The sequence below is a fragment of the Perognathus longimembris genome, chromosome 28 (genome assembly GCF_023159225.1).
Source record: "Perognathus longimembris pacificus isolate PPM17 chromosome 28, ASM2315922v1, whole genome shotgun sequence".
In the NCBI taxonomy this organism is placed as follows: Eukaryota; Metazoa; Chordata; class Mammalia; order Rodentia; family Heteromyidae; genus Perognathus; species Perognathus longimembris.
The window spans coordinates 108914769-108936903 of record NC_063188.1 but is presented as its reverse complement, the minus strand read 5'-3'; the positions used below and the strand labels follow the sequence as shown (position 1 = coordinate 108936903).

The 22135-nt window shown below is 39.8% G+C and overlaps 1 protein-coding gene across 6 annotated transcripts in view; it reads right to left on the bottom strand.

The window, feature by feature from the left end:
• Positions 1 to 1987: 1987 nt before the first annotated feature.
• The window catches only part of Mid1 (midline 1), a 306714-nt gene continuing 286566 nt past the window's right edge, over positions 1988 to 22135 (bottom strand). For 5 of the 6 annotated variants that reach the window (XM_048335725.1, XM_048335724.1, XM_048335726.1 and 2 more), the window contains exons 8-10: positions 13849 to 14010; positions 11594 to 11801; positions 1988 to 6006 (exon numbers count right to left, since the gene is read on the bottom strand). In XM_048335725.1, the coding sequence (XP_048191682.1) occupies positions 5658 to 6006; positions 11594 to 11801; positions 13849 to 14010 (719 nt within the window). In that variant the 3' untranslated portion in view covers positions 1988 to 5657. Of the gene's footprint in view, positions 6007 to 11589; positions 11802 to 13848; positions 14011 to 22135 lie in introns of those variants that run through there. The other variant, XM_048335727.1, reaches the window with a different exon arrangement.

Sequence of the window (22135 nt, the reverse complement as noted above, 5' to 3'; positions counted from 1 at the left end):
TGACATATTTGCTCGTTAATTGCTTTACTTCCTGTTTAATCATGCTTTAAAAATTCTCTTAGGAGATCATGGCTAAAAAGATTCAGAGACCTGAATTCCTTTTCATAAATTGCCCATATGAAGATAGGACAACCATAGGACAGGGTTTTCTCTAAGTCCCAGACCCCATTTTTATTTTTATATTCTTAAAGTGAACATTCAAGTCGTGATGATAATGACAATGATAATCTTAGGCAAAGGATATTGCAAGTTCCACATGTCTTCCTTTTCATGCTTCTAGACTCATAATCAATGATCTTTTCCACCATCTACCTAAAGAAAAGCAGAGGGCCATGGGCTACCCTGTGGTGTGGATGACAAGCCCTTCAAGTTAACGTTGCAAGCTGATTAATTATAGTGGTATCTGCTCAGTTTCAAAAGTTCAAATTAAATGTACTTCAAAATGTTTATCAAAGGGAATATATTTTACACACTTGTCACTTGCGAGAAAGGTGGATTTGAGGTAAAATTATGAAGGTTGTAAAGCTAATGATTAGAACACTGACACACTTCACCTGGCCTGTCACATGAAGGAATCTTACTGAGTGGCCCTGTCTTAAGTACTCCATAACTAATTCTGTGATTTCACAGAACTGATGTCATTTCATGTTTGAAAGGACTTCTAGAACTCGTTGAGGCATGGAGGGACACGGCTGAGGTGGGTGAGCGAGGGGCTAGAGAACGAGGGTTCTCCAGTGTCTTCTACAGCTCAGGCCAGCAAACTACAGCTTTCAGACCAAGAGTTAATGAAACACACCCACACCTACACATTTACATATTCAGAGCTGCTTTCCCACAGACTGAAGTATTTTTTGCAGACTGAAATACTCAAATATTCATTATCAAACCCTTAAAGATGTCCAGCCCCATATCTGTAGCACGGGTTGCCAATGCCGATTATTTTCAAATGCAAGCCCAGGCAGGAAAGTCTATGAGATTCTGATTTCCAATTAACCACCAGAAAACTAGAAGCCGTGCATGCTATGGCTCAGAGTGGTACAGTGATAGCCTCGAGCACGAAGAGCTCTGGGACAGCGCTCAGGCCCTGAGTTGAAGCCTCCCAACTGGCAAGATGAGATTCAGGAGTCAGCATGTGCAGCAAAGTTGATTTTAAAGCCATTAGGTCAAGAATCCCTGCACTACTTCACACTGCCTCTAAAATGACTCATCTTGGAAGCAAGCATTTTTATTTGGGCTTGAGACTCAGTGCTTCACAAACTTGCTAGTATCAGAATCTCCTGCGGGTCTGAGTGCTGGGACAGCAGGTGTGGAGGAGGGAGAAGGGGTATTTCCACCAAGCCTGTAGTGATTCTGATGCTGTGGCCCAGAAGAACAGTGATCTGTGCCAAAGGGGCTTTCCTGTGCTTCTCAGGGGAGCTTTGGGCATGTACTTATGGAGATTATTCAAGAAAACAATGTAATGGCCTATACTCCTCTGCAAACAGCCTGTGCTCCCCCCACTTCCTCTTTCTCACCTACAAGACTTTCAATTAAGAAATCTTTACTCTGGGTTTTTAATCCTTAATCAGATTTCGTTATGTTTTAAAATTTCCAATGGGGGCTGGGAATATGGCCTAGTGGCAAGAGTGCTTGCCTCCCATACATGAAGCCCTGGGTTCAATTCCCCAAGCACCACATATACAGAAAACGGCCAGAAGTGGCACTGTGGCTCAAGTGGCAGAGTGCTAGCCTTGAGCAAAAAGAAGCCAGGGACAGTGCTCAGGCCCTGAGTTCAAGCCCCAGGACTGGTCAAAAAAAAATTCCCAATGGATTATTCAATTTTTACAAAATATGTTGAGTGGAAAGGGTAGATGATGGACATGAGTCAGTTTCATGTGTCAAAGAAAATAAGTGGCCTGTCACAAAATAGGGGGAAAATAACAGAAACTGAATAAACATTGGTGAAACTATAGATGGTAGAACATAGACTGATGGAAGAAGACAACAGAGACAGACCAGAAACCTGTTTTGGTGTCACAAAAATGGTTTTATTTTGAATCAGGAAGCAACAACAATCAAGAGAGGAGTCTGGATTGAGGACTTGGCAATGTGACACTCGTGCCTGGGACTGAATTTGTCCTAGTACAAAGAAACATTAAAAAGGCTTTTCCTCTCTCAATGGCGCTCATCCTTGTTACAATTGTTATCTGGGATTCCCATATCCACGGGCTTGGGCTTGGATTCCTTTACAGATTTTAGATTGCTGTATTTTGTAAATATTTTTGAAGGTAAAGGAGTCACCATGATGAAGATTTTGGACTGCTCCAGATTTTTCTTTTTGTGCACACACACAAAAAGCTAGGACACAACATCTTTTACAAGGTAACTGTGGTGAGGATGCTTAACATCACCCCTGACTTCTTCCCACTAGATGCCAGTAGCAACACATCCCCAAGTTATCACAACCAAAATTTACTCCAGATATTATTGCTGGGTTGCCAAATCAAGCCCTGGATGAGAAGCACTGTCTTCAACAAATTTATCCATCTGTCAGTGTCTTTATATGCCTTTTCATGTTTTATCAAGGTAGAACAGTTGTCATTGTCCCAACACCAGATACTTATGTATCTCATGTACTTCAGGCATGTGTGCCTGAAGATGAGATAGAATTCCATATTGGATGGAAGGCTCTAGTTCAGTTCCTCAAGAAATGAAAGTCAATATATACCAGTACCATAATAAAAGCCTGTAAGTATTCAGGCCATTTCCTCTTCTCCAGTAGAAACCACCATCAGTATTTGCATTCAAGTGTTGAAGTCATTTCCTTTAAGAGCAGAAAAGAAATCTTGTAGGCTTATCCTCAGTTCAGTCCACTATTTGGATTCATAGATCCTGATTTCTGTCTTTCAATCCACTAGGAAGGGAGGTACCATGTTTCAAAGTTCTGTTCCGAGGACTGACTTCATAATTTGCAAGGCCCAGAGCAAAGTGAAAATGCAGGCCCCTTGTTCAAACTCTCTTAAGAATTTCATGACAGTGACAAAACATGAAACCAAGCTTGAGGCCCTTCTGAACCCAGAGTTCTGAGCAACTCATGCATTTGCACACTCACAATGCCAGCCCTTATAGCCTTGCTTAGCATCAAATCAGTTCTATTAGTATAATTGGCACTGCCACCTCTTTTGTCTCATATGGAAATGCTTCCTGTGAAGGACCTCAAAGAATAAAATATTGTGACCCCAATCCATCTAAAGAGAATACACAATTATACTGCAGCAAATGTTTACAGCATGTATTTTTAGACTTTCAAAAAAAACCACATGGAAATCCTTTCTACATCATTACAGTAATTAAACACTGTAGCCTTTCACCATATACATATTTTCCTGTAAATATGACAACCTGGAAAAAGTAACTGCTATATCCACAATGTTTTTAAGTTAGCCAAGTGTGAGACTCCCACAACAAAATTACAACATAATCTGTTTTTTTCCCTTAGAAAAATAGCCAGAACATACCCTAAATAACTTGCAGTGAAAATTTGAGTAGTAATATCTTTATCCTGAAAAAACATTATATTCATGGAAATAGTGTCTTTCTAATAAATGCTTTATGTGAACATCATAAGGCAAACTGTAGCATTTACTGGTATTTGGAGATAATGATTTGTAAAAACTCAGAAATTGAGTTTTAGACCCTTATACTTAGAACCTGTAGTGTACAAAGTGCATTAAAATATCCATTATCCAGTTACTCAAAACATGTAAAAGTTACTGAGGCAACCCTTTCAGCTTATTTAGGGAAGGCAAATATACATTGTTTTGGTATTGGCTAAAAAAAATCCCATTCAGTTTCCAGAGAAATGATGAATAATTTTCCAATGAGCTGTCCATTTTTTAAGACATGAAATTGTCTCAAGTTGCTATCAAAATATCCATCTGGGTATAAATAATATAGTAAATATATAGAATCTATCTGTTAAGAAAAAGGACAGTGACTGCCAAGGAAGAGCTATAAAGATATAGAAAGCTAGCTTGGTTTTCCCTGAAGTCTAGATTGAAAAGCACATCAGCAATGGCCATGTGATGAGCAAACAATGATTTATTGAGTTATTTCAGGGAAACTGGTCAATTTTGTTAAAAACAAAACCACTAAAACAATACCTCAATCTACAAGTCTGTTCAGTCAATGCCTGACCCAGTAGCCCAGATAAATATTTTAGCAATTAAAACCACGTATACAGGTCATGTTCTTTGTAGAAGTGAATCTATGCTAACATCCCAGTTTAAAGACCATCCAAGAAAGCCTTAATTCTGGGACCATTCCAATGTGTCAGATCAGCATGCAAAAAAAAAATAATAATTAAAAAATAACATTCCTCTGACATTTCATTAGCAGGTTCAAAGAAGGGCCTGCATGTGAAGAGTTCGAATTTTCTTTCTAGTCATAAAACACTAAGGTAAACTACACTATAAAATAGAGGGACTTCTACATCTATCAAGATGTGTTTAATAAGATTCTGTTTATAATATTTTAAAGGATGTACAGTGTGAATTGTACTTGATGCAATGCCCCATGTCATCACTCATATTTATACTTGGATGTGGTTGTGGGGTCTGACGTATATACTGATGTCCCAGAGAACAAAAGTAATTCAAAGTAGAGTTTCCACTCATGAAATAACAGGTTTATTTCCTTAGCCCCAGGGATTAAAAAAAATCAATTCGGGGGTGGGGGAGGAGACAACTACTAAGTGTAATGAAGAATTTTCACAGGCCTAAAGATAAAACTACTAAAAGGAAGGATGATATAGATTAAACCATAAAACAGTATCCTACTTCTGATAAAAGACAAATCAGCCCGTAATTTTAAATAACCTGCAGAAAATTAAAGTAACTATTTTCAATTGTAATCTCATTCATAATGTTAGCCCCAAATCCCTACTCTTTGAAAAGAGGGGTAACATACAATCAAGGTTCCACAACCTTTCATCCCAACATTATTCCTCCAGTCACCAGAAGGAAGTTAAAGGATGAGCCATAGCTAAATCTGAAGTTCAGTCAATTCTTAACATTCTCTTTCTCCATTCTAGGTGATCCAACAAGAGATTTGACATCACAGTTAACAAACACTTCCAATTCAAAATGTTGTAAGAAAACCTGTTTACGCCCCTAATTGGTTCAAAATGGCTTTATATTTTAAAAAATAGCTGCATGTTCTGGTATGCACTGGTGAAGGGATAAGACTTCCCATGGGCTCAGTATGAAATAGTAAGTGAGAAGATGAATAAACACAGGAATCTACAAAAAGATTTTTTTTTGCAAACCTATAAACTGATGAAATTTAAAGTTGTAAAGATCTGGTAAACTTATGGGCTTCTTTGTGTGCAAAACCAAGTAATTCCTAAGAGTTGTAATTCCGATTATGTTTCTTTCATAAATAATTCTATAGATTTTCCTCTAAATAAAAAAAAATTAAAGAACCTATTAAAGCCTGTACTTAATACAAAACACAGTAAAAGGAAAGAACTCTTCCATATTGAGCCCTGTCTTGTTTCATTTCTGGACACTTTGGGGGAGATTTAATCAGACTCTCAAAGCCTCTGCTTTCTCAATTCCCTAAATAATAGCCTCAACTTTTCTTATTCCTCTAGAAAGCAGGTGCATGTGACCAGACACTCAAGGCAGCTGCTCTGTACAATCCAAGTGGTCTGGGATAGGAAGACCAGTTATGATCGTCAGACACTTGTTCCACACAGTGAAGGTGGGACACACAGGCTGCGCAAATGCCACATCAAAGGTGTAGAGGTGGATGGAGTTCAAAGCATCATAAAAGGCGATGGAGCCGCTGTCATAGTCCAGCAGAAGGCCGACGCGCCTGAGGTGAGGGGCTGGCTCAATGGGGATCTCCTTGCTGTTGTGTCTCACCACCCAGTTATTGTTGCAGCGGCAGAGGGCCCAGGAAGCAGAGTTTTTCCCAATCCATTCATGTTTGGGGGCTGATTTGTAAGCAAGGCCAATGGCATACCTGCAGAGACAGAACAGTAATGATAGAAATAATGGGCCACACTGCGCATGCGTATCCATTCAATGGTCCTCAGGTCATGAATGGTCATGAAAACCAGATTCTTGTCCCTGAGCATTCTCTTTAAATGAAGAGCTTGGCCAGAATCCCAGCACGTGTGTCATCGTTGCCCCTACAGACACACAGTGGGTGGAAAGGGGCCAGGGTGTCCTGGCTCGAGCACATATACTGAAAACAGAATTTGAGCCTTACCTCTGCGGCTTTATCTACTTTTTCTCCATACCAGCCCATTCTGAATGTGTTCTGATCTGTTCAAAATGGTGGCTACAGGTCGCATGTCACTGCTGGGCACTTGAATAATGGCTGATGAGAATTTCTGACTTAGATGGCCAGATTTAGGATATTTCTACTCTACAGTGGTGTGGGATCACAAAATGGATTCAAATTTTGAATTTTGTTTTGTTCTAGGCTTGTGCTATGGCATCCAATATTTTCTTATGTTGGGCAGCAGCCAGCAGTCTCGCCTCCCAACCAGCCACGTGACCATGGGTTAAACAAGCAGCCCTTTCCTCCGTAGAGTACTGTAAGCAGTGAGTTATAGGAGATAGTTAATGCTTCATTATAAGTTAGACTTTATGGTAGAAGATTTTACCCTCTTGTAGGCTAATATGTGTTTGGGACATGTTTACAGCAGGCTAGGCAATGTTACAACATGTGGCAGGTTAGGTGTAGTAAATGCATTTTTCACTTACAATACTTTCAGTTTACCATGGGATTTTCAAGACCCAACCCCATCATAAGTGGAGGAGCATCTGTATTTAATTTTAATTAAACTACTTAAATAGCTGCATGTGGCTCTTGGATGCCATATTGGACAGCTCTCAACTTGTCCTTTTGACTTTCTTTACATTTTTCAATTGATGCCATATCTGTCGTTTTCAATGACTCTCTGAATTTACTTTGCCAAAGGCAAGTGAGGAGAATTTTTTCCATTTATAAGAGTAAGTCCCTTGTCATCACTCAGTCTCAATCACTACAAGTTCAACTTTAAATATCTTGGAGCATAAATCAGTGTAATTAGATATTGACAAAGGGTACCTTACCCAGTGCAGAGGGAAAGACTTCATTGGTCTTTGTTAAAATGATATTCCTTAAAAAGCAATCACATGTTGGATAAAACATACAATCAATTTAAGAGTGGTATTTTAAAACTAAAACTTAATATAACATGCTATATTTGAATAAAAAAATAAGATGGAATGGGTAATCCATTAAAACAGCATGCTGGCCATCTGTTGTCCACACAGCATCCTCTCTTCCCTCTTGTCAGTCCTCTCCTGCTCGCTCACACAGAGAATTACAGGCTACATTTCCCAGGATCCCTTTTCCTAGAAGAGTTTGGGTCAAGTGCCTATTATAATGTACAAGATCCAAAGAGGAGGGGAAACATTCTTTTGTGATGGGAGACAGTGGATGTGAAGTTTGTAGAAACTTTGGATGAGTTTCGGGTGACATCTGTTTTGGCTATTGGCAGCAAAGATTTGTGACTTGATATACCAGAACAGAAGACACACTGACTTACACTCACAGCCCCGCCCACCAAGGGTCCTGTATGCTTCTGACTGCCTTCCTCCGTTGGGGGAGGTGTTCAATGATTTTTATTTTATCAGTGGAGTCCTAACCAAAACACTTTGGAAGCTTGTGATTTACAATTTAAAATATAACTCCACCAAGGAGGTTCTCTATTGACAGACATTTGCTTCCAGGTTTTGGATAATTTGGGACCTGCATTTACATCACAAAAATAACTTCTGTCTTTACTGTTCGCCTCTTGTTGTAGCATATCATTTTAATTTTTTATTACAGAATTCTGATGTGTTTTTCCCATTTGAACCTAACGGAGTCATATGCAGCAGCTTCAGCAGGAATGGCTGATTTCATTTAGTCATAGGCAAAGTTAAAATTTTGAGTAAAATCCAGAAATCTCATGCTATTGCCTTGATTTCTGGTCTAGCAATGATTGCACAAATCCATTATTACTGCTTTAGTTAATACCATTTCAGAAAACACTGAGCACACATTAACAGAACTCAAGAGTAAGAAAATGACCAAATGTATAATCCATTAAGCAAAGGTAAATATCATTATATCACCATTAATCTGGAAGACCATGTACTTATTTCCATTGCACTTGAAAGGTGCAGGCAGACGGTAATGTTCCATTAAATTATCCAATGAGACGTGGAGAATTCAAAAGGTACAAAAAATGTGTTTCTCAGAGCAATGTTAACATGGCCTATGGTGTGGATCAATATCATACATGTGAAAGTCAGGACCATATTTCATGAAAAAAAATATACAGGTCATTAGCTGTTGCAAATCAAGGTGTCACAGGCATGTAATGATAGGGGTATCCCTTTCCTTACTAATACCTCCCAGGAAATGTGGAACTACTTTGTACACGAAAGATTTTCTTCCAAAATTGACCCAATCAGGTTCATAAAGACCCAAAGTATGGCAATTAATTGTAGCATTTCTCTTCCCCCTCATGAGTTAGTTTTGACATCTGGAGGGTGTTTTAAAGGTAATGCTGATCTCTGTTTGTGTAACTGAAGTGGTCTGGTGGAATTTTCCGCACTATTCATCAATGGCAATGAGATCATAACGATTGGGTATCATTTATCATAAATAATTATTAATGGAATTATAATCATTTAGACACTGGATTCCATCCCAGGTTAATGTAGCACATTAATTAACTAGAAACATTTGCCTTTTGCATGCATTCAATGTATTTTCCGTCATGATTTTATCTTGCCCCAGTACAGCTAAAATTTGCAAATGTCAGTCTAGTCCAGAGGTCAGAATGAAAGACCTGTCCTTCATTTGTCCTCTGACAAGATGCTATAACAGGAAAATATTTGAGGCAAAGAGAATGGTGAGGACAGCAATTACTCCGCCAATACAGATGGCAATATGGGGACAAAAGGGACGCCTACACTTGTCCTCTCACTTTTTAGATTTAAATCAACGTGTACCTGCCCTATGAAAGACATACATATATTGCATTATTTGCATGGATTTCAATCAAAAGGCCTTTTGGCCAGGCACCAGAGGCTCATACCTTTAACCCTAGCTACTCAGGAAGCTAAGATCTGAATGTTGCTGTTCAAAGCCAACTGGGGTAGGAAAGGCCATGGGACTCTTATCCCCAATTAAGCATCAGAAATGTACTCTCGTTACCTTACTTATGTAACTGTAACCCCTGTGTGTATCACCTTTGCAACAAAATAAAAGTAAATTTTAAAAGGCTAGACGTGGAACTGTGGCTCAAGTGGTAGAGCACTAGCCTTGAGCAACAAAAAGCTCAGGAACAACCCTTAGGCCCTGAGATTAAGCCCCAGGCCAGGAACCAAAAAAGAAAAAAAAAACAGGTCTTTTGTTTAAATAAGTGTTTTGTCATATACACAAGGAAGGCAACACTGTTCTAATACTCACCATCTTTAGGGTGTAAGCATTTTTCAAGTATTGATCTTATTGTTAACCTAGAGATATTATTTGTTAAGTTCACTACTAAAAGCCTGAAAGAACACTTCCCAATTCTAGCATTTCAAATGTCAGCATCCTTTTGTGGGTAGTAGCATGGCATGGTGGTAAAGCGCAGGGCTTGGGAAGCTACAAGCATGGGCTCATCTTGGGCTCTCTGCCTACTTTTACGATTGAAGCTCTATGGGCACTAAGCCATGTGTGTGTGCGTGCACGCGCGCGTGTGCACGCACACACATATGTGGTATGTTGTGTGCTATCTGTATGTATCTCTTTTCTCAACACAACAGCTGAGTTGAGTTGGGACAAAAGTCACCTGGCCCATAAAACCAGGAAATGAGCTCTCTGTTTTGTTTTTTTTTTTACAGATGGTGTTTGTAGACTGCTACTTAAGAGCCTGACCCTTGCTTGCAATATTCTTGACTCCGCCATCTGTGAATTTTGGGACTTTGGGGCATATGGCCAGTTACCTCATCTGTAAGATCAGGTATCAGCACCTACCTGTGTAGGACTGTTCTGATGAATAAATGAATTAATACCTGTAAAACCTAATTGTGTCATATAAAGGCTGGTTAAATAAAAACAAATCAGGTTCCCTTCACATCAGCAGTAGGCAGGCATCGTGAGACAGCAGGAAGTACCGTCTGGGGCTGTGAATTAGGGATGCTCAACTTTGTAGAGTTCACTGATTCCAAAGTCTAATGAACACTGAATTTGGCCCTGAGTCTTAAGAGAACTCAGTAGGCTGAAGTTATTGGGCTAAATCTACCACACATATTAAGATTATTTACAGTCTACAATCACTGCTTTGTCCTAGCCCTTCACTCTTTGAGCGAATTGGCCAAGTCCTGAATTACAAAATACACAAGGCGACATTGCAGTACTGGGCTTTGAACTCAGGCTTTAGGCTTGCTTGTGTGTGGGGTCAGGCAGCCCATTAACCCTTTTTGACTTCATCTTTATTTTTCATGTGGTTTCTGTGCTTTTGGCCTGGGGCCTGGGGCCTAGGACTGTAGTCCTTTTACTTCTACCTCCTCTGTAGCTGGAATTATATGTATGTGCCAGCACTCCTAGCTTGTTTTTGGGCATAGGGTTTGAGCTGAGGGGGTGGCTCAAGTGGTAGAGCAGGTGATTAGTGAGCATAACAACCTTTAAACCCCAGTACCATTAAAAAATGATAGGGTGGTTTAAGTTCTTACTTTAACCTGGGGTGGCATCCAACTGCAAACCTCTCACCACTACTTACCAAGTACCTGGGATTACAGGAGTACATCACTAAGTAGTACTTGGCAGCCTCTATTTTCCAACAGACCAGAAAATGAATATGTTTTGTCATTATGGACCACATGATTCTACCTTAACTCCTGAAGCTACCGCCGTGGTCCAAAGATGGCCATAAACAACAGGTAAAGGAATAGGAATGTCCCATAATACTTGATTTATAAAAGCAGGTCTCAGACCAGGTCTGCCTTGTTGCCTGCCTACCTGTGTCTTAAGGCATGAATTGGCAGTGCTCAGGCATAACTGTAGAGCCTTGTCTTTAATTCTTGCCAAGACCAAAATATTACACTGGCTTCTGTTATTTTTCTTGCTAGCTGAATAGTAGATTAGATGATTGGCAAATGTTCACACCCTCTTCCTACCTCCGTAGTAGAACTATACTTCCTTGTAACACTGGCTTTGGGATTGGTCACAGTACTTCAACCAATAGTTAATAGGATGTAAGCAGAGGCTTTCAGATGGACTTGCCTTCTTGGGTTCCTTGAAGGGACAATAGCCTAGATGGCCCAGTGGGACAAAGTGGTACAAAACAGGTTAAAGCAAGCCCAAGTAAGAGAAACCTTGACCAGCTAACCCATAGATATGGACATTAGCAATAATAAAAGGTGGTTTGACATCAATGAATTTGAGGGTATTTGTCACGTAGCCACAGCTGACTGTTACAGCTTTTCTGCAGAATTCTGGTATGGACTGATGCTGTGACAATGTACAGAGTGAGATGTGCCTTTTTGGAACCAGAGGACAATAGATACAAGATGCCTACCATGTACTTCCACTTATGACCACTTCCCAGTAATGCCGGCCACTATCAATGAACACATTTCCGGCTACTCCATAGCTCCCCTGGCTGGTGAAGCGTTCGGGTGTGTGACTCTTTTTAGATGATGACTCATCACGTTCTACTGTCAGGTTATCATGGGACACCTTCAGCTTGCGATGAGCAGATTTAGGATCCAGTTTAAATGGTTGGCCTGGAAACGAGTTCACAAAACAAAACAGACATGAGAAGCACTGTTTATTTGAACATGACCAATGATGTATTTTCAAAGAGAGTTTTTAAAAGACTAGGAAAAAAACCCCACTATTCCCCCATCACAAAGCAGTACTTTCGATTTTAACCATAATATAAGCTTTATAACCAACTTTTGAAGTCATTTGCTTGCAATTTTCATCATATGCAAAATAAAGTTAAGGAGTGGCAACCCCATGTACAGTGCTAGACACCGGACACATGTGAAAGAGTGGTTATGGTACCTCCATGAGCCTCCAGTCTGTTGGCTGTAAGATAGGGGTCCAGTGGGTCTAGAGGGGCTGTGCTAACTGGCTAATAGCATAGGCAAGCATCAACCACATGAGATGTGAGCTATCTGAGAGGATTCCTGTACAGGTAACTAATGGCCAGAGAACACCCTAAAATGGAGGAGAAAACAAAGGCTTTGTTTTCCCCCACTGCCACATTTAATCAGGCCAAAATACATGCATGTGCACAATAGACTTCAGACCAGAAACCAAACAAATCAAGATTTCAGCTCTTACCATGTAGAATTTGTTAAACGCTTCCATTATTCAGAGATACTTTTTGTGTGCCTGCTCTGGGGCTTGAACTCAGAGCCTGAGTGTTGTCCTAAGCTTTTCTGCTCAAGGCTAGTGCTTTACTACTTGAGCCACAGCTCCACTTCTGTTTTTTTGCTAGTTATTTGGGGATAGATGTCTCACAGACTTTTCTGCCTGGGATGGCTTTGAACCATGATCCTCAGATCTTAATCTCACTAGTAGCTAGGATTACAGTAGTCACTGGCACCCAGCTATACTGAGATTCTTAAACACTAAAGCAACTATACTTAGGAGCTAAAAGAACCACAAAATTATAAAATTTTCAGTCCACAAAAATCAAGAAAAAGGCTGAGAATATGGCCTAGTGGCAAGAGTGCTTCTCTCATATACATGAAGCCCTGGGTTCTATTCCCCAGCACCACATATGTAGAAAATGGCCAGAAGTGGCGCTGTGGCTCAAGTGGCAGAGTGCTAGACTTGAGTAAAGAGAGGCCAGGGACAGTGCTCAGGCCCGGAGTTTAAGGCCCAGGACTGGCAAAGTAAATAAATAAATAAATAAAAATAAAAAGATGATGGTAATATGCGGGAGTTTTACTTCTGAGTGTACTCACATATACAATGAATAAGGTCCTTTCTCTTTTACTAGTCCCGTTTGCATTTTGAATATTTAACTGAGTCACCCCTGCACATTTTGTCATAGCTGTTACTTCTTAGACAAGTCAACATTAGTTTAGTCTGTTGTTTAACACCACAGCAATGCTGTTACATCATATAATATTTCTAGATCCAAAAAGATATAATGAAAGAAGAGAGCATGAAATAAAACACATAGAGAGACATAGTTAGGAGATGACAGTACCATGCAACACAAGTATAGGCCTGATTATTCTTCATAATGGGGTTGTCTTGTTTGTTGTAGACTGTTTCCTATGATCCTCAGCCTCTACCTGTTCAATGCTAGTACGGTAGCCCTTCCCTAGTGGTAGTCCACTCTAAAACAGATCATTGGAAATGTCCTCTGGGTGGGGTGGTTGGAGAAAGGGAACAATTGCCCCCAACTTAGACCCAAAGATCCAGACAGATACCTGGAATAAAATAAATGATTAAGTAAAGAGTTGATATGGAAAACAATATTATTCCTCATTCACAGAACATCTATTCTATGCCAGGCTTCAGATATACATACTCATTTCTCATCAGAACTCTTCTAGGATTATATACTTTAAAAAAGACAAGACTGAAGTCCACAAAGGCCTTGAAGGAAGACTTGGTTTTGGGACCCTAGGGCAGCTGATGCAAATTCCACTATTGCCTACAGGCTCTTTATTTTTTTCCCAATTGTTTTCCAATTTTTTATGGCTGTCAGCAATGTCCAAGACAGAAAAAAGGAAAAGGAAGGAGTTAGAATCAGCCAAAAGGTGAGCAAATGGGAGATGACAGCTCTGCTGAGTTCATCACACTTACTGTTTGTCTTCAACTTGCCAGGCTCACTGCTGCGGCTGCCTGCCTGGTTGATGGCCTTGACCATGAAGATGTACTTGGTGCCACTCTGCAGACCGTGTACAGTGTAGTGGTTCTGCTTGATATTGGGCACGATCATCCAGCTATCAGCCGAGTTACACAGACCTGCAAAGCCAAGCAGATAAGTGCAAGCATGGACCATGTTTGCAGAATTTTAGGTTATCTAAACCATAAGATTTGATAAAAGCATCAATATGCACTCTTTTTTTAAAAATCAGAGACAATGCATGCATGCTTAGTATTCTGTCTTAACAGGAGGTTAATTGTATGTTTCTACTGTTTGCTCTAGATGGATAAGACTTAAAATTCTTATATTGCAATTTTTGGTTTGTATTGATAGGAATACCAAAAGTGGTTCTGTCCATACCTTTTCTATTTTTAGTTTTGTTGCTGGTACTGAGGCTTCAACTCGGGGCCCCATGTTCTCCTTTAGCTCAATTAAGATTCATTATGAACTAATTCTCTTCTGAATTTCTTTTTTGTATGCCTCTACTGGGGCTTGAACTCGGGGTTTGGGTGCTACACCTTGGCTTTGTAGCTCTAGGCTAGTGCTTTACCACTTGATCACACCTCTACTTTGAGCTTTTGGGTGGCTAATTTGGATGGCGACTGAGTGGCTAATTTCCTGTCAAGGCTGGTTCAAAACATGATCGTCATATCTCAGCGTTGAGCTTGCCTGCACCTTAAACACTGAATATGCACATCGTGCGCTACTAGCTGCTGCAAAAATGAAACAAAAGCAATCACTGGTTCCTCCTACTCCGCCCTCACTCCCATCTGTATTTTGCTGAACATCAAATTTTAGATTGCATCAATTCTGAGACTCACAGATGGTAGAGACCTGAGTCATGTACTAAAACCCAAGTTCATGAACACCAATGTAGCACAGTATGTTCTTGTCTCTAATTCTTCAGCCTATCCTGTGTCCAAACCCGAATGACTTTGTACTTTCTCTTTCTAGAGTGATCTTTGTTTGTATTTGATCCTGTGATATACTTTGACCAATAGGATGAGGCTAAAATGACAATGTGTTGGTTGGAAGAATAAGTATTACAAAGGCTTTGTGGGTTTCTGTGGACTCCTCAATGGAATTTCTGTCATTGCCACAGAGACAATTTTTTTAGGACAGATTGTTCATCCAAACAAAGGAGACACTGGGAACGGAACAACAGGCTTACTGCCAGGTCAGGACAGGAGCATGGCCAGAAGGGACCAGCTAACCCCAACCATCCTCCAATGGTACAACTATGAAAACAACTCTCCCGGTACTTTGGGATCCTCTATCAAAGTGACTTAGGAGCCACTGACCCAAGGGCACCATGGAGCAGCAGCACCTATAGGCAGCTTGGTGCAGACCCTGGGAAAGTCTTCCCAGGAACTGAGCAGCTGCATCGCAGGGATGTCTGCTTCCACAGTGAACTGGGGCTATTTCTCTGGCTGCATCTTGCAGGATGTGGGGGCTGAGGAACAGACTGAGGATTTATGATGCTTGGAAGTACATGTAGTTAAAAAGGAAGCCCATCTTGTTTTGCAGCTGGCTGATGCTAGAAACATCTTTTTGGTATCAAGCCCAACTCTCTCCTCTCCCCAGCCATCAATCTCCTCTCCAATAGAACCTTTTTCCAGACCCCTGGTGACTGAGCTGTCAAGAAGTTTCCTTTCTCTGTTGGATTTCCTTCACTTGTCCCTGGGAGAGGGCTGGACCCCTTCACTTCCTGAGGGGCTTCAAACTCACCTCCCCTCTCCTTCTCTTTCGGTTCATTTGCAAGTCAAAGGCTCAGTTTCTTTGATCTTGAGGCAACTTCTACCTTTCTCAGACTTTTAGGAAACAATTTCTTGATCACCCCTTCCCTCCCCTCCAGAAGCTACTAAAGTCTTTCAGAAAAAGAAAATCACAAATGCATCCACACAAAGAATCCTAACTGTTTGCATAGCAAGACAGTCACAAGCTCCTCCGCTATTGTCATAGATAAAAAGAACATTTTGTAAGTTGTGAAAATGCACCCCGTCTGATTGTGTCTTGAGTGCATACCATTTTCAGGTATACACCAGGGAGTTTTTATACACACACACACACACACACACACACACACACCCATGTGAAATTTTTGTCACATTTTTTCATTGGCACCTGTGAATATTTCTACCAGAGGAAAACCAGAGTTGAAAATAAAAACTCACAGAAGAGTTGGAGCAAATGTGTGTTTGGAGACCCAGTAAAGCAGCAGGCAGCAGCATGCATTCTTCAACTGTCTGTAACGTGTGTGTGTGTGTGTGTGTGTGTGTGTGTGTGTGTGTGTACTGGAGCTTAAACTCAAGACCTGGGCACTGTGGCTTCAACTTTTTTTTTGCTCAAGTCTAGTGTTCTACCACTTGAGCCACACCTCCACTTCTAAATTTTTTGCTGGGTAATTGGAGTTACAGTCTCATGGACTTTCCAGTCCTGGATGACTTAAAACCATGATTATTAGAACTCAGTGTCCTCAGTAGTTAGGACTTGAACCACCAGTGCCCAGCATCGTTTCTGGAACTCGTAACCCTCCTAAGTCCTACTTGTGCAAGATCCAGGAAGCAGCCACAATACCACAGTGACATAAGTGTCCCCAACTACACATTCACTTTGCCCTTCCCTTACTTTACATTTTCCAACTATATTGAACTGCTGTACTTCTGGAGACTGCCATGGGCAAACATGAGATTTTAATCCAATCCAAGAAGGGTCATTTTGAATTCTGGGCCCCCTGATGCCTACAATTTACCTAGGTACTTAATAATATTATTACAATAGCAATAAACAAAAATACTTCTATTGCCTTAGACAACTCACTTATATGTCAAGATCTTTGCCAATAGCAATAAGTAATACATAAATGAAAACAAGAACAGCATTCCGCCGATTGAAAAGACAGTTTTATCAGTTTCATTACTTTTACCCTGTTCTTACTTAATTGCATAGCTTACAAAAATGACTACTGTGGTCAAAAAAAGTTCAATAAACTTTCAGTGCTGTACAACCTGAAGCCGAGTCTAATGTGGTGGGAGAATGCTTTCAGGGATACCATAAAGTATATGTCACAAATTGCTGCAGACTACAACTTGGCCTCTGACCCCAAACTATAAATTGATAGAAATTTCACATTTTAGAAGTGTTTTCTAAAGAAAAAGGGGACTCTGACTACCTTCATTATTTTGAAGAGATCATTATTATTCTCTTGGAATAGTAAAAGAACAAAATGCTCATGGAGCAGTAAAGTGTTACTACATTGCTTTATACTGAAGTAATCTACTTTTAAGAATGCTAACAAATAGTGCTATTTAGGATTCCTTTTTATATTATTATTATTATTATTATTATTATCACCATCATCATTACTACTGCTAGGAAGACAATTGAGAGGTTGATTTAAAATGCAGAGAAAACAACATTGAAAATTTCCTTTGGGGGAAATGGGAATAGTGACTTGGAGTGCATTCTTGCATTGTTAGTGTTGGTCTTAGGCCAGTCCCACCTAACATCTTGCATACAGCACAGAGTGCCAGGTTTGCGCAACTAAGACTTGTTTGCCCTGACACCCCACTATGCTAGGACTGATGACTAAATGTTATTCACCTTTTTATGAAGCACCCAAACTACCCAGACTAAAATTTAACTGTGTTCCATACTTGTTGAAGCTATTCTAATCTTCACCAACCCTAGCTCAGCATGAAGTGTTACAACAATAATGGATTGCAGTGCAGGTGGTTCATGCCTTAGCTACTCAGGAGATCTGAAGAGCTGTTTGATGTGCACAATTAGCCACCAAAAAGCCAGAAGAAGTGGAAGTATGGCTCAAGTGATAGAATACTAGCCTTGAGCAAAAAGCTAAAGGACTATATGCAGGCCCTAAGTTTAAGCTCCAGTACTGGCACAAAATAAGTAAAGCAAACAAAATCAATTGAAATTAGAAGATAATTGATCCATTAAAAAGCTTCATTTGAAGCCATTTGGTTCTGCACATTTTTTTCCATTTGCAATAGAGCAGAGGCATTTCCCTAGACCACGTGGCCCATTATATGACTTTAATTACATTGAGAATTTCAGAGCCATAAGTACGGCAACTGTCATCTTGCTAGGAAGCATAATGCAATGTGGACTCCCTTCAGGGAAGCCTGTATAGCTTTGGACATCCTTCTCTGTAAAAATAGTTTGTATTTAGGGGCTTTCACAAATGTTTCAAAATGACTAAAACAAATACACCTAACTATTCTGTGATGGTCGCTTGAAGAAATATGGCTCTTACTGTTTTACTGATAATAAAAACAGCCTGATGGGAAAGGCTCCAATTTTAAGATGTTTTCTTTTCAGTGTTGGGATCAAACCCAGGGCCGCACACTTGCTAGGCAGGAGCTCTATCACTTGAGCCACACCTACATACACACACACACACACACACGTGTGTGTGTGTGTTTATATATAGATATAGATATATAGACTCATATAGAATGTGAGTCTAAATAACGGGTACTGAGGAGGGTAAGGGGAGAAGGAAAATAGTAACTTTGAGAGGGAATAATTTTGAGACACAACACAACTATATATGAAAACAGTGTAAAAATACCTCAACAAAAGCTGTTCATCATGTTGGGTGCTGGGGGTTCATGCCTGCAATCCTAGCTACTCCTGAGAACTGAAGATCATGCTTGGAAGCCAGTCCAGGCAAGAAAGTCCATGAGACTCTCATCTCTAGCCACCAAAAACAGCCAGAAGGGAAGCTGCGGCTTGAGTGGTAGAGTGCTAGCTTTGAGCAAAAGAAGTTCAGGGACAATGCCTACGTTTTGAGTTCAAGCCCTAGGACTGGCACACATAGACAAAAAGCTGTTGGTCAATAGGGGGCTGAGGAGGAGGGAGGGAAAAGCTCTGTTGAGGAGCTGGGTATCAGAGAAACAGTTGGGCCAATGAAAATGAAAGATGATGGAGGTAGTAAAATAGGTTGTCAGCAAGTATGACACCTTATGGATCGTTTTTCAGGGTTGGTTGTGATAAAGGAAAGTAGTAGATTGGAGTGGCTTGACTGGAACACATTTGTACTGTGTGTGGAAATACCACAGAGAATAGATAATAGGATTGGATAGGTAATGTATGCTAATAAAATTTTTTAGAAATTAATTTTAAAAATACAGAAAGCATAAGAAAATCAAATACATATCTAGATGTAATAAGCAATCCATTAACAACTATAGTCCTACTTTTATAAGTAAAAATAAATGTCATTAATTTTGCATTCAGATGTGTACTTTAGCCAGATCCTTTATATGATTAGGAAAAGTCATGGATATTATCTAATTCTCCTTTGCTAAGGCCAACTGAAAGGCAATTAATTACAAGTTATTATGACAAGGGAAAAAACTGTGACCTTGAGACAGTCAAAGATGCCCCAGTATCTTAGGAAGCTCTAGGAAGGGCCTCCACATACATTCTCATTTCCAACAGAGTTATACTGTGTTTCAATACAACATGTTTTATCTTGTGTCTCAATACAACAACTGCAAAAAAAAAAAAATACTCTTCCAAACGACAGGAATGATGGACAGAGTTCAGTGTGAAAGCCTTTGACAAGAAGAGTGAGTGAAAAATCTTTGACAGACATAATTAATCTTGCCAAATTGCAAAGCTGACCTCCATTGTACGACATGTAATAATAGCCTTCCTTTGAAAATACAATAGTGCTAGGCACTGGTAGCTCACACTTATAATCCTAGCCACTCAGGAGGCTGAGATCTGAGGGTAGTGGTTCAAACCCAGCCCAAGTAGAAAGACCCACGCGATTTTTATCTCCAGTTAACCACCAGAAAGCTGGAAGTGGAGGTGTGGCTCAAGGGGTACAGTGTTAGTCTTGAGTGAAATAGCTCAGGGATAATGCCCAGGCCCTCAGTTCAAGCCTCATTGCCAACATAAACAAATAAATAAAAAAATGCAATACTGGGTGAGTAAAGTCTATGTTTTTCTTGGTAGGAATAATAGCTTTGCTTAATCAATAGAATATGGCAAAGGATAAAAGTACAGCAGCATTACCACTTATGTGACTATATTACATTATATGACAAAAGTCAGGGTGAAAGGTCCATAATTAGTTGACATTGAGTTAAGGAATGGATTTGGCCTACTCAAGTGAGGTCCTTCTAGGCAGATTTGGGAGTGAGACACCTGCTTCACCCCTCACCTCTATAGCATTTACATTTGGGGATTTGAAGTGGTTCTTCATCTCCTCCTCCTTTACTCGTTGCTATTGAAGTAGCTCTCATGAATTCTATGACCAAAATGAAAGGGGTTCTGCCAAGAAACACATGGGGCAAGAAGCTGGATTCTTCCTTACTTGAGCATCTGGCTCAAGGTAATACCTTGAATTTAGCCCTTTGAAGCCTTAAGAAAAGGAAACAGCTCAATTGTCCCTAGAATTCTTGACCTTGGAAATTGTAAATCTGTGTGTGTGTGTGTGTGTGTGTGTGTGTGTGTGTGCTGGCCTTCGGGCTTGAACTCAGGGCCTACCTAGGCCCTGTTCCTGAGCTTCTTTGGCCCAAGGGGAACACTCTACCACTTGAGTCACAGCTCTACTCCTAGCTTTTGGGTAATTTATTACAGACAAGAGTCTCGTGGACTTTCCTCCTGCCCAGGATGGCTTCAAACTGCAATCTTCAGAACTCAGCCTCCTGGGTAGCGAGGATTACATGTTTGAGTCACTGGTCCCTGGGTGGAAATGGTGTTTTCTTAAGGTGCTAAATTTTTGGAAATTTATTTCACATGGAACAAAAAACTGGTATCATTTGATCAAATGAGAAATATAGCACCCTTCACACTGGCCAAGAACTATCTTTTTGGTAGGAAATGACTGCAAATGTTTTCTTTTTCTCATTCTATGATTCACTTATCAACCCTGTTCATGTCTTCACCATCTTTTGAATTTTATATTCTTAATTTTGATACAATTTCTAGCTCAGTGTACCTAATACAGTAGTAATTTTCATCATACAACATTGAAGAAATAAATCCTTCCACGAAGACAAAATATTAAGTTCCCTTTGGTTATGTTTCCTCTTCCATACAGGAGTGTGTGGGACTTTGTGTATGGTCTCTGTATCAAGATATTAATTCAAACTTCTAAGACAAACCAATCTTTCTCACCAATTGGAGCGAGAAAGGTGTGGTTATAGGAGAGGGAAGCGGAGCGTGTGTGTGTGTGTGTGTGTGTGTGTGTGTGTGTGTGTGTGTGTGTGTGTGTGTGTGTGTGTGTGTGTGTGTGGCACAGGGCGCTCCCACGTTCCTCACTTAGAAGCCGGCATCTTTTTGCATTACTCTTAATTAATCCCCAACTAAATTTCTATTTTAAGCCTCACGTGCTTCAGAAGTACTTGTACTATCAGAGAATACAACAGTCACGAGAGAAAAGGTTTATATAATATGAGCACAGTAGATGGATAGGAATTTATTCAAAACATCTCTTTGTTGAAAAGTGACTGCTATTCTAATCTGATCTACTTTGACATATTCTATTTTTCTTTGCTACAGAAATTTAGTATTGCATACTTCATTTTGAAATCAGTCTTTTATTGGAAACTTTTATAATAACTTAGTATAAAGTTAGAATGTTTTTACTTCTTGGTAGTAATGATATACAATTATAATCAACCTATTTATTTTAGATATGTGTGTACTTTGTGATTGTTTTCACATATATACTTATATTTATAGTTCAAATTTATATGTGCATGTATATTTATGCAAATTATATGCATATGAAATGTGCAAATAAATATATGTAGCAAGTGAAAAAAAAAAGAAATTTCAAACTTGTTCACCTTACCCCCCCATTACCCCCTAAAGCCATTTCTATTGGTCCTTGGCCATTTGCTCTAAATTATTTAATTTCAATAACTCTGTAGGAGGTGGGGTGGGAAGAAGTGCTTCCTATATTATGCACTATGCTAAATTTGCAACAAGCCCCAGCAAGAGAAGGGCCCTGCTACATTTCAGGTAAGTGTAGCAATTCTCCCAGGTAGTGCGGGTTACTAACATTTGATTTTAAGTGCCACAGATTACCTCTGAATTAGATAATGAATTTAGTTATTATTTGGCTATTATTATAAAGTTCTTTCCTTTTTTGAAACTTGTGAAAGAACAGCTAGAAAAACACATGAAACTAAATGTATGATATAATCACTAAAGGATCGAACAATCACCCAGAAACTGTGGTTA